The following is a 12,575-nucleotide window of genomic DNA, read 5'->3' as shown; positions in this document are numbered from 1 at the left end:
GGACGGCTGCCCGAGCAGCCCGACAGAAACTTCTGTAAGGCCCCCCGCTGTCTCTTCTTTAGTTCCTCTTCATTTTTTTTTTTTACGTTTTGCCACACACGAAAGCATCGTGAAAGTTAGCCTACTCAAAAACACCTGCTAGCTTTGTTGTGTCCCGCTCTGACTCTGACCGCTTCTCTGACGTCCTTCATTGGGTGGCGCCTTAACCCTCTGGGGTCCAGGGTGTAATTTGCCGTCAGTTTTCCTTTGTATTTCCAAAATAAAAACCATAACCACTACCTTATGTGGTATCAATCTTTTCAGCACAACCTGGACTTTATGAATCTATGCTTATTTTTTATATTTGGACATAAACGGGTTGCATATTAGACCTTAAATCACTCAAAAACATAAAATCTGAATAGGAAAAAAGTTGTTTATTTTACTGTGAAACCAACAAACATTTATGACGAATGTTTTTTATCATTTAGACTGGTAATCTAGACTGTACATTTATAAAAAATATGACTAAATATAGCAAATAACTAATTTAAAAAAATTATTAGCTCTCTGGGATCCAGAGTGTAAATCACCGTTTTTGACTCATTTTGGTTTGTCTTTTGTATTTTCTAATAAAAACAATAAATATTGCCTCATGGGGTATCATTAATTTCAGGACAGCCTGGACTATCTGAATTTATACTTATTTATTAATTTGGCAATAATATACATGGATTTTGGAGAGAGAAGAGTGGCTCTGTCTCACACCGAGATCTGACAGCTGCGCGGCGCCGCCCACTCCTCTTGTTGGATCTCTGAGGAGCTGGATCTCTGCCTTCATCCTCTACCTCATCATGACCCAACTCTTCTATGAGGAAGGATGGATCTGCCACATCGTCATCAACATCCTCGCTATTTGCCTCAGACTCCGGCTGCGAGTCTCCGTCCACTTCCTCTGCTTCCAGTTCTAAAAACAGCCGTACTATCTGAACTGCCTGGTGGACATTTATCCTTCTCATCATCCTTTATATAAGCCTAGTAAAAGCCTACTAAACTGCAGCGACAATATATCTGTCCGGATCGCTCCAAAATACAAAGTTTACCGTCAATATCTGTCTAATTGTTTGTTGTTACTCCGTTCGCGCCACTCCTTTCCCTGCGAAGCGGCTCCTTTTTGCGCACATCTCGTTACTCGTGCGGCCTTCCTTTCTCTCTCTCAGCTACATAATACTTTTTGTCAGCTGAATATGTCAGACTTCCACCAACAGCAAAAGGATCTCGTGTTTTTGTGGGTTTTTAATGTTCACAAGCACATTCCCGCTCACAGATTACTAAACCGCTGTTTTGACAAGTTATCAGATTGTCTAAAAATAGGTCATTTTTTAGTTTAGTATAACTCCGCTTTTACGTTGCCTATTAACAAAATTTAAAAACTGGGGTGTAGTTTATAATCTCCTTTTTAAAGCCGAATTGAAACCGAAACTCAGGGAGGCGGAGTCTTGCTGCTACAGCGTCCCAAATCAGACCTGTTCAAAAGACGCGTATACTTGTCCGTGGACCCCAGAGGTGTGACGTAGCCAATGAAACGGTCTATGGTTAAGATAAACATTGTCACTATTTTTAGTTAATTGATAAATTATTTAAACAAATTGTAGATTGGAGTCCTAGCTACAAATTCTATCATAGGACATTTGTACATTTAATTTTTAATTTATTTATTTATAATTTTGTTCCTCTGTCTGGGCCCCATCCAGCCAATCAGGCCCTAGGCACGTGCCTACTTTGCCTTTGCGTTAATCCGGCTCTGCATATCGATGTAACACTCTGGATGGTGTGAAGTGAGTTTGTCCCACTGCAGAAATAAAAACACACACGGAGCGTCAGCAGTCAGACGCAGCTGCTCACCAACACTCGTGTGCGTGAGCGTCAGAAGGCTGAACAATAACCTGTAGAATAATTAGTCATCATGCTAGAGCATCTTCTCTGTGGTGGACCACACCAGCTTCTGCCATAATAAATAATAATAATAATAATAAATCACACACAAAGTTGTGAACATTTTAATTTCCTCTCTGAACTATTTCTGTTGAGAGTTTTAATGTTTAAAACTTGTTAGATTGTTACTGACAGCAGCTACATTTAAGTTTCACTTCCTGTTCTGAGTCAAAGCTGCTGCAGCATGGAGGTGTAGTTCTCAGTCAACCTGGACATGATCATCCTGGGAGTTTTAGCTGAAAACAGCTGCACGTTTCTGGATATGTTGGAGACATTTAGCCTCTCATCCCAGAGGCTTCTTCCAGACTTTGGTTGTGGTCAGAAACAAACACACTGGTTGTGCTGCAAGTCTTTTTTTTTCCTCCAAAACATGTTTCTGTCAAAATGAAGGTGATGTTATTGTTCATAGAGTTAGAATTCATGTTGGAGTTAAGATTATTTCATCAAGTAGGACCTATGGTTAGCTGGATCGTGTAAAACATGTCATGTCTTGAAAGAATCGGAATCGGGAATCGATAGGAACCGGAATCGAAACGAGGAATTGGAATCGGAATCGTTCAAAATCAAATGATGCCCAAACCTAGTTTCCAGACCCCATTTTACGTGTAGGTAAGCTTTATAAATGTGGCCCCTGGTTGTGTCATTGCTGCCTTCCAAATGGAAAGAGACACGCTGCTAGTGTTGGTTAGCTTCAACGTATAGCGGTCATTTATTTTATGTAAGGCCTGATTCACTCAGCAGGATAATTATTGACCCGATTCTCACCCTTCAGACTAGCTTAAGAATGCACCTGATTACCATGGCTCTAAAGATAATCTTATCAGACATTCCTGCCATGTGTGGTGTGTTAAGAGTGCTCTGGCTCGCTTTAAACGATGTTGGAACTCGCGGATGATACATCAGGAATATTCAACATGTTGGATTGTTCTTGTTCCGATTTTGAGGACAAACAAGCATGCTGCCTGTTGTGTGTGAGGTGACAGCAACACTCTCCTCCTCCTCCACCACCCCATTTGTTTACATCACATTTGATCTCCAGATGTTTTGCAAAATTTCCCATCTAATTTGGGAATGATGAGTAAAATGGGTCCATGTGTAGTGTGTACATTTTGCCACACACGGTAGGTCCAAAAGTGGATTATCCAGGACTTTATCTCCATATGTGGGTTCTCTTAGGCTTTGAAAATCTTCAGACAATATTTTAAAATACTGCCTTGTGAACTGGGCCACACACACACACACACACGCACACGCGCGCGCACGCACACACACACACACACGCACGCACGCACACACACACGGAGCAACGTATGTTAGAGACATCTTTATTAGCTTCCAACCTCACATCTGCCAACATCTGAGAATCAGGATTCACAGGAGAGAAAAAAAAACAAGAAAATACTACAAGCCAAAAGCCCAAGAACAGAAGATGAGCAACCTCAAACACTCGTGGGGGTTGCTTCAGTGCTCTCCTCTGGTCCCAAAGGCCTATTACTACAGTTGGTTAGAGTCAAACAACTTAAGAAATGTAACTATTAAGAAAAGGTTTTTAAAAATGCTGTTATTGCCAGTAATAATGTCTAAACGAACAGTCAGCCTCTCACCTTGTTATAGTAGTGAACCTCCACCGTGTGCCACTGACCATCACTGACTCCTCCTGGGATAAAAGGAGAAACTGTGGTCTTGGTTTCTCCTGAGGAATAATGTGATGGGAAAAGTTTCAGGACATTAACAGAAGGAACATTTTAAAACACATAAAACATGAGGAACTCTGTTGATGAATGAGTCGTGTACCTGCAGAGAAGGTAAGCTGTATCTGCTCACTGATGATCTCCATGGCGATGAAGTCGTGTTTCTCGTTAAAGCGTCCGTTGTAGAGCAATAAACCATTTTGTTCTTTGGTGGCAAATCTGAAAAACACAAGTTATGAATTATTTAAAGCTTTTTTTTTATTACAAGTCAAAAAGCATCTCAAATATTTATAAAATATTACATGATTCATAAATAAATGCGTTTAAAAATAAGTTGTCTGTCTAAAATGAAAGGAATCACTAGAAAGGAACAAAAATAGAATAAGTCCAGCTTACGATAACAAACAACATCTGATTCATACTGTATAAAAAAGCACATGATCACAGTCACACACAGTCTGGTTTGACCTATTTAACAACATCTGTAGCATTTCCTCACGTTCACCTTTCTAGGGCAAACCTATCACTCCGTAATAAATTATCATAATCAGGAAGCGCTCAGGGCTTGTGGAAGAACACCAAACATAATGGGGTTTATGAAAAGCACAAGTCAAACGGGAAAAAATCTGTTTGCAGTCAAGGAATCTGCGTAAGCTGAATTAAATGATAACTTAGAGGAAAACTAGGGCAAAGTCAAAGCTGCAGGGTGAAGGATCGCAGCACTGCAACACAGTTAGACAGTTCAGAATAATGACGTCTTGGAAATCTGTTTTCCTATAGAAGAGAAGGTAAACAGCTGCTGAGTGCAGCGTCTGCGGCACATTTCTGTTTCTGTGCAACGCTGCACTAACAGCATATTAATGCACACTTAGTTCATCTCAAGTGTTCAAACAGGATGTCGAAGTGTTGAATATTATGGGTGGAACTGGGCCAGGTTTCTATATAAAATAAATCCATACTAACAGAGCAGATTTATTCAGCCTACAGAGGATCAAAAGACAAATCTCCTGAGCATATCGGCCAGCTGCCAGCTCGACATTCCCGCATCTGTATTTTCTGGTCAGTTACTCCACAACAATGCAGCTTCCTTACAGGAGTGATTTCACTTCTCTTTCAGAAAGGTCACTCTGACTCTTCCTCTCTTCTCTAACAGAGCCACGTCTTGAAGAAAGACGCCATTCAGACATCCAAGTGTCCCTACGTGCTGCCAGGCAGCATGAGCAGCTCCTGCCTCTCGCTCAGCCATCGGGGTCAGAGGGGATGCAGTACATGATGCTGTTAGTGCATTGTTCCTGGACCGAAGAGCAGCCAGAGGGCACGGCAACACTGACCTGCTTACTCAGATAAAAACATATCACTGTGACCCTGAAGGAAACGAGGATGCCGATGCTTCTGCGGATAATAACGCTGGAGATGCACGGAAGAGGCACGGAAAGAAGAGCAGAATCATCATGTGGGGGCTCTTCATTCTTTGACATATCGATTTAAAAGGATGCTGCCACACTTCTTCTCGACCCTCCCGAGCCCTCTGAACTATGAGGGTAATCAGCCAGAACTAAATGGTGATTTTACTGGCATCACTGCACGTCGCATTAGGCACCCATCAGTAAAAATAACAACCAGCTTCCCCTTATGTGAAGAACCATGTCACGCTATGCTAACACGCTGAGATACATGGGATGTGAGCGCTGAGGCGGAAAGGTCCTCTGTAAGGGAGACAGCATGTCAGGGAAAACCCTTCAATTCACCTCCGAGGTCACTTTTTCACACGCTATTCTGATCCGTGTCTTCTGATTATCTCAGTAAGTCTGACTTTAGGAGAAGGCAGAGATAAATCCTGTTAAAGCAGCGGGTTTTATCAGTCGGAGTCCAATCACAATAAACTAATGACCTCTCAGATTTATAAAGAAAATCAGAATGATTGTATACATTAGATTATTAAATGTATTCGTCGTACACAGTGCTGTTGTATAAAACGCCCAGACCTAGCTGAAACTAAAATATAAATAGCAAAGGAAAAGCCTTTGCTGAAACATGACTGCATCTCTGATGAGATGAAATTTTGTCAAAATAAGTCACATTTTTTCCAGTAATACTGAATCACTCCTAATCAATATTATCAAAAAAATCAAAAATAAATTCAGATTTTGTGCTGTAAATGAGGTAGATATGTAAAACTGTAACATTTTTTTATAAAAACATGGACGTAAATATCACACCTGATGGCATGAAGCCAGCTTCTGTCAATGTTCAGAGCTGATGAAGCAATTTAGATCATTTTAAAACTAAATTTTTTCTTTATAAGCCCTTAGGGAGCCTCAGTCACGCCCATCTACGTCCGGACCACGGGTCCCCTGAAGAACGAAAATATGAATGCAGGTCAACGGGGCTAAAAATCCTATTTTCTAATTCTGCTTGTTGTGTGCCATGGATTTCACGTATGATGTCCGTGAATTTTAAAGACACATTTTGATACCCAGATCGCGCTTATTTTCGAACGTGGGGAAATGTTATTTCAGGTTTTGTGTGAAAATAAGTCCAGGACTACAAATGCGCTTCATGAAAGTGACGTCATCGAACCAGACACGGAGAAAACTGAGGGGAAAGTGCTGGAAGTTCAGCAAACTTCCCCCAGGAGGAAAGAACCACCACAAATCTGGTCGTCTGGTAAGTAGCAGCTACGCTAGGGGGGAGGAGATTATGTGGTGATGTTACATATGCGACGTGCCGATTTCTGGTGTGTAGTCATGCTAATTAAGAACTTTTACAAGCTAATAAATCTCAAAGTACATAACTGTCATGGTCAAAACACCCATCATTACTTTTCATTTCAATTGCAGTACAACATACGTGTGATCCAGGGTGTCAGGCAAAGCAGATTAGAAAATAACCTTTTTAGCCCCCTTGACTTGCAGTCATGTTTTTGTTCTTCCGGGGACCCGTGAGCCGACCGGATAGGGAGGAGACTAGGCTTCCTATTATCTCCTCTGGTTTCTGCTGTGGTCAGACAAACAACAAGCAACCCAATGGGCACTGAAGTTAACCCTTTAATGCCTGAAATAATAAATAAAACAACATTAATGTTTAAAAAATGGTTTTAAATTAAATACGTTTTATCAAAAGTTTAAAAAATGATGTAGTTATCAGATTAATTTTATTAGGTAATCATAAAACAGCAGCAGCAATAAATAAATGAAATGGACCTGTGGCACCAGTAGACCCTCCACCAGAGGGCAGTAGACATGTGTAGGACAGGATTTTGATGAAGGTACTAATCCTGATACCCCATCTGGATGCTTTAAAGTCAAAAAGGTTTGATGTTAATTTGAACAAGAAGGAGTTGAGTAGATGAACTTGAAACTTCCTTTTTTAAACAACTTTCAACAATATCTGAACAACTCTCAGACACCAGACATCAACTCCTGAAGTTCACTGGAGAGGGTCAGAGGAAATGTGAAAAGCTTTTAGTTAACCAGACACTGTCTGAAGCTTAAACAGGCGAGCATCTCTGAAGAAGCCTGAAGATGACTTCAGCCTCATTATCATCAAACCCAGCTGAGCTGCAAGGATTTCTGCCAAGATGAAGAGACAAATTTCCAAAGAAGTTTCAAAGTCAAATATCTAATAACTAACAAAAATCTGCATTTAGATGATTCTAATCCAGAGTTGTCTGTGACAACAGACTCTGTTTCTAACAAAAACTAGACAAACACAGGTTTCAGGTGCCGCAGCCGCTAAACTTCACCTCAGCAGCCTCAAGCTGCCAGAACCGACATCTCACAGCAGCTACTTCACAGACCCGCCACAGAAACGCGGTCCGGTTTCTAAACTGGTCTGAGCAGTTTTTCATCAACAAGGGGCGGTCATCTGATCCTGCCTTAAAGGAGACTGAGTCTATAAGGCTCACTGAGAAGATTTAATTTCTACTGTGAGAGTCAAACCACCGCAGACCAAAGAGTCACAATAAGTCAAAACACACCTCGGCTCTGTGATGGTATCTCACTTACTGTTTGATCCATGGTGAAAAGAAAAGACACAAAACTGGCTAATCAAATGTGCAGTTTGAGTAATCCGGAAGAACTGATTTTTACAAATGTTTAAATTTTCTGAACAAGCTTTTAGAAAACTAAATTATATTTTATTATGTTTGCTAAACTTAATTTGTGGAATGATCTCCGGCTCTCATTGGAGCGGTTCGCAGCCGAGTGTGAAGCAGCTGGGGTGAGAATCAGCTCCCCAACATCCGAGACCATGGTCTTGAGTCGGAAAAGGGTAGAATGCCTTCTCCAGGTCAGGGATGAGGTCCTGCTCCAAGTGGAGGTACTTAACCCTCTGGAGGCAGGCGTTGCAGATTTGCAACAGTTAAAACCTACCTACCTGGTTACTCCACACACGTATTTCATGAGCATTTTTTAACTCAGAAGTAGCCCTGAAGGACTTAGTTGTTCGTCCTTTTATCAAAACTTATTTTGAGACCGAGAGGGTTAAGCGTCTTGGGGTCTTGTTCACGAGTGAGGAGAATATGGAGCGGGAGATCGACAGGCTGATTGGTGCTGCGTCTGCAGTGATGCGTGCGTTACCGGGCTGTCGTGGTGAAGAGGGAGCTGGGCCAGAAGGCAAAGCTCTCAATTTACCGGTTGATCTACGTTCCTACCCTCACCTATGGTCACGAGCTTTGGGTAGTGACAGAAAGAACGAGATTACAGATTTAAGCGGCCAAAATGAGTTTTCTCCGCAGGGTGGCTTGGCTCTCCCTTAGAGGGATAGGGAGAGGAGCTCTGTAATCCAGGAGGGGCTCGGAGTAGATCCACTGCTCCTCCACATCAAGAGGAGCCAGTTGAGGTGGCTCGAGCATCTAGTTAGGATGCCTCCTGGACGCCTCCCTGGTGAGGTTTTCCAGGCACGTCCAACCGGGGAGAGCCTCAAAGGAAGACCCAGGACACGCTGGAAGGACTATGTCTCTCGTCTGGCCAGGGAACGCCTTAAGATTCCCCCAGAGGAGCTGGCCCAGTGGCTGGGGAGAGGGAAGTCTGGGCCTCTCTTCTAACCCCGGCTTTCCACGGGAGCCGTCAGCAGCGCGAGTCGGCCGCGTCTCAGGAGCAGCATGTCGCGGCCTTTACGCGCCAGTTCTATTTTCTACGTGCGACGCCTCTGAAACGGGTCAAGTTCGACATTTTTGGGGAAGGAAAGACAGGAAATCGAACGCGGAAATGGAGAGAAGCTCCCGAGATTTTCAGAATAAAGAAACGCACTGCCTTCAGGTTGCTTTACTTTTAAAAACAGTTACTAACTGTGCGTCCCCGTGAGAAGTTATCACCTAGCTAGCGGTCTCCTTTGTTTTTCAGGTCCGTATTGGCGATTATAAAACGGACAGAACATAAAACACAAACCATGTTGTAGGTTTCTCCTGCTTGTTGTTGTGTTTACTGACGAAGTCACTCGTGTGACTTTGTGCTCTGTCGGTGACAGCTGCTCCCCTGCTGCTTCGCGTCTCGTGGGAAGGGCCAAGCAGCAGCTTACGCAAGCAAGACGTGCTGCTGCAGTAACGTGCTGCTGACGGCTCCGGTGGAAACCCGGGGTTAGACTGCTGCCCCACAACCCGACTCCAAATGAGGAAGAGAATGGATGGATGGATAGATGGATGGACGGACAGATGGACGGATGGAACATGTGGCATATAGTGGCTTATTTTTTAGTTAAAGGTCTACTCTTTTTGAGACTTTTTGGAGTAGCTGTTTTGGGAGCTTCACACATTAACACAGGATCTAATATGATCTGAGTGTGTGTTAGAGAGGACTCTCGGATACCAGCACACCAAACCTCAGCTCAATATCTGTAAAACTAACTGAGTTCTTTACCTTTTAGTTTAGGATCCTAGCATTATTGTCCAGCTTTCATCTTTTGGTTTCTGGCCCAGAAATAAAGATTTCTCAAAGAACACCAGCGCTACTTTCTTCAGAGTTACAGAGGCAAAAAAATAAAATAAAAAATGAGAATTTGGAGAAAATATAGAAGAGCAGAAACTGGAATGAGAGGAGAGAATAGCTGCAGTAATGATGCGGTATATGTGAGACAGCTTCTGTCAGTCTTCACCCCACTGAGGAAGACTGTGCTGAAATAGGCCAAACACTGAGTCACAGCTCAGAGTGACACAGTGACTGTAATGAGACCTGACTTTATGGGATTAACATCTCAATACAAAAGCTTCCTCTCTACAAACTAATTTTCTCTAACGTTTGAGTCGTGTGTGACTCAGATCTAACAAGCTACTATAGCAGAGAGGCTTTAATCTCATACTTAGGTGTGTTGCTGCCAGGTGGAGGTGAGAGCGCAGAGAGGGAGGATGTGTGGATGGCTGAAGTGAGAATTCACTGAAATCTGATGGAGGAGGTGGAGGAGGGAGGTGGAGGGGCTTACGTGAGTGAGAGGGTGAAGTGAAAGCGCTGACGGAGGCCCTTGAAGGTGAGGAAGGAGTTTGGGGGGAAGTTGCGTGTGGTCATCTCACAGTAGGGCTTGTCGTAGCCGCCCGGCGGACACTCGCACTTGAAGCCGCCGACCAACAGGTTCACGCAGGCGCCTCCATTCCTGCAGACTCCCGGAGCGCATCGACCTGAACGGGAGGACAGCTCGCAGCGCTCGCCTGGAAAAGTGGAGGGAAATGAGGATTAATATTGTTCATGACAAGCTGGATGTCTGCAGCCAAACCAGCTGGGACTTCACACAGATTCATGCAGCAGCTGGGTCACGTGTGTCATTATAAGAATATAATAACAGAGAAATGATTTCAAACATCTGTGACTGCAGGACTGGTACGCTAAGAAAAGGTTGGCTGGATGCATCTAAAAATAATCTGAATTTCAATCATAAACTGCCATCCTTAACAGGGTTTCCTCTCTAGCAGCATCTTTAGTTCGGATCTTTCTGCTTGCTGTCTCACCTACAACTCAGTCTGTCTACTGCAGTTTGGGCTCAATTCATATTCAGCAGAGCAGCTCGATGGCGCAAACGCAGCGAGCTGGAAGTGTTTGTGGAGACAAAATGATGATTGCACTTTCTACAGAGCGTTAATGCTCGTGATGATCATGCTGAGATTGTTCACAGCTAGCAGACGATTGGAGGCTTCATTACTACATGATCAGAAATCAGAGCGCATCTGTCCTGCTGCCCATAAACACTTTATTTACTGAAGTCTCAGTCCAATTTAATGCTCTATGAAATTATAGCAACTTCTCTCTTAAACTGAGCAACAGCAGATTAAATCAGACCCTTTTGGTCAAAAGCTGATATTTAAGATTTTCATTATGGACTTATAGAAAAAGAAATCTGTCATTTGAACACAAACCTGGAAGGATCAGGTTTTCATTAACACAGACAGAAATCTGGCCTAAAACACCAAAAACTCACTAATAAATATTTTTCTACATTAATTACATGTAGCAACACTGATTTATAACACAAACCTAACCAGCTGAAAATACAGCTTCAGTTTGATGGATATTTTTAATTATACCCAGCTATTTTGAATGATTCATTCATAAATTAAATACAATATTTTCTATAAATTATTTAGATAATATAAATTGAGTTATTGTAAAAATTATGTTTCTCAAAAATTTCTAAGAGATCTCATTTGAACTGAATTGTTTTAGGGCAAAAATATCTCTTTTGAGAACATAAAGTGTTAAAACAAAATATAAAATTTACATTGTTATAATAATAATAATAATAATAATAATAATAATAATAATAATAATAATAATAACAAATTACACAAAATATATAATATAAACTGAAATCAAATTTACAGTTTTTAAAGTAATAAATATAAAAATAAAACATAAAAAACTTTGTAGCTAAAAATATTTTTAAATTCAGTTTAATATTACTCATTGAACTCAGTGGCCTTCACCTTTAAAAATTTTTTTTTTTAAATATATCTTAATATGTCTTAATGTAAAGCTTTGGTTACTGCCCCATCATAGATATGATCAGTCTATCCTTAGTAAATGGATACGTACCACAGGATTTTAAGGTTGCTGTAATCAAACCTTCACTTAAGAAACCTTCTCTGGATCCAGATGACCCAATGAATTATAGACCAACATCTAACCTTCCATTTTTATCTAAAGTACTTGAGAAAATAGTGGCCATCCAAGTATGTGAGCATTTAAACACTAATGAACTGTTTCAGGAATTTCAGTCTGGTTTTAGAGAGTATCACAGCACTGAAACAGCATAAGTGAGAGTTACAAATGATATTCTCATGGCCTCAGATAAGAATCTTGTGTCTGTTCTAGTCTTGTTAGATCTCAGTGCTGCTTTTGACACAGTTGATCACAATGTTCTTTTAGAAAGACTTGAACATGTTGTAGGGATCAAAGGAACAGTGTTAGGCTGGTTTAAATCCTACCTGTCTTACAGATTTCATTTTGTAAATGTACATGACAAATCTTCTTCATACTCCAGGGTTACTTGTGGAGTACCACAGGGTTCAGTGCTTGGACCAATTCTTTTTACTCCAATTGGTAAAATTACTAGACAGCATGGGATAAACTTCCACTGTTATGCTGACGATACTCAGTTATATTTATCCATTAACCCTGATGAACCTAATCGGTTGGGTACATTACAGGCCTGTCTGGACATAAAAAATTGGATGACTCTAAACTTTCTGCTTTTAAATCAAGACAAGACTGAGGTTCTCATCCTTGGACAGGAACTTCACAAAAGGAAACTGCTTAGTCAATCTGAACGGCATTAAATTAGACTCTAAGAACAAAGTAAGGAACCTTGGTGTTATCTTTGACCAGGACATGTCATTCAAATCCCACATTAAACAGGTTTGTAGGATTTCCTTGATCTACCTTCGGAATATTGCTAAGATTAGAAGCATACTTTCCAGGAGTGACG

General features: G+C 41.5%; 1 protein-coding gene across 5 annotated transcripts in view; it reads right to left on the bottom strand.

Moving 5' to 3' along the window:
- celsr2 (cadherin, EGF LAG seven-pass G-type receptor 2) overlaps positions 1 to 12,575 on the bottom strand; it is a 97,439-nt gene that overhangs the window by 22,181 nt on the left and 62,683 nt on the right. For all 5 annotated transcript variants that reach the window (XM_015959871.3, XM_015959873.3, XM_015959874.3 and 2 more), the window contains exons 3-5: positions 10,083 to 10,305; positions 3,769 to 3,884; positions 3,579 to 3,667 (exon numbers count right to left, since the gene is read on the bottom strand). In XM_015959871.3, the coding sequence (XP_015815357.3) occupies positions 3,579 to 3,667; positions 3,769 to 3,884; positions 10,083 to 10,305 (428 nt within the window). The remainder of the gene's footprint in view (positions 1 to 3,578; positions 3,668 to 3,768; positions 3,885 to 10,082; positions 10,306 to 12,575) is intronic.

Source organism: Nothobranchius furzeri, chromosome 3 (assembly GCF_043380555.1).
Source record: "Nothobranchius furzeri strain GRZ-AD chromosome 3, NfurGRZ-RIMD1, whole genome shotgun sequence".
NCBI classification, from domain to species: domain Eukaryota; kingdom Metazoa; phylum Chordata; class Actinopteri; order Cyprinodontiformes; family Nothobranchiidae; genus Nothobranchius; species Nothobranchius furzeri.
Note: the sequence above shows the minus strand (reverse complement) of the source record. Positions and strands in the feature narration are given on the sequence as shown.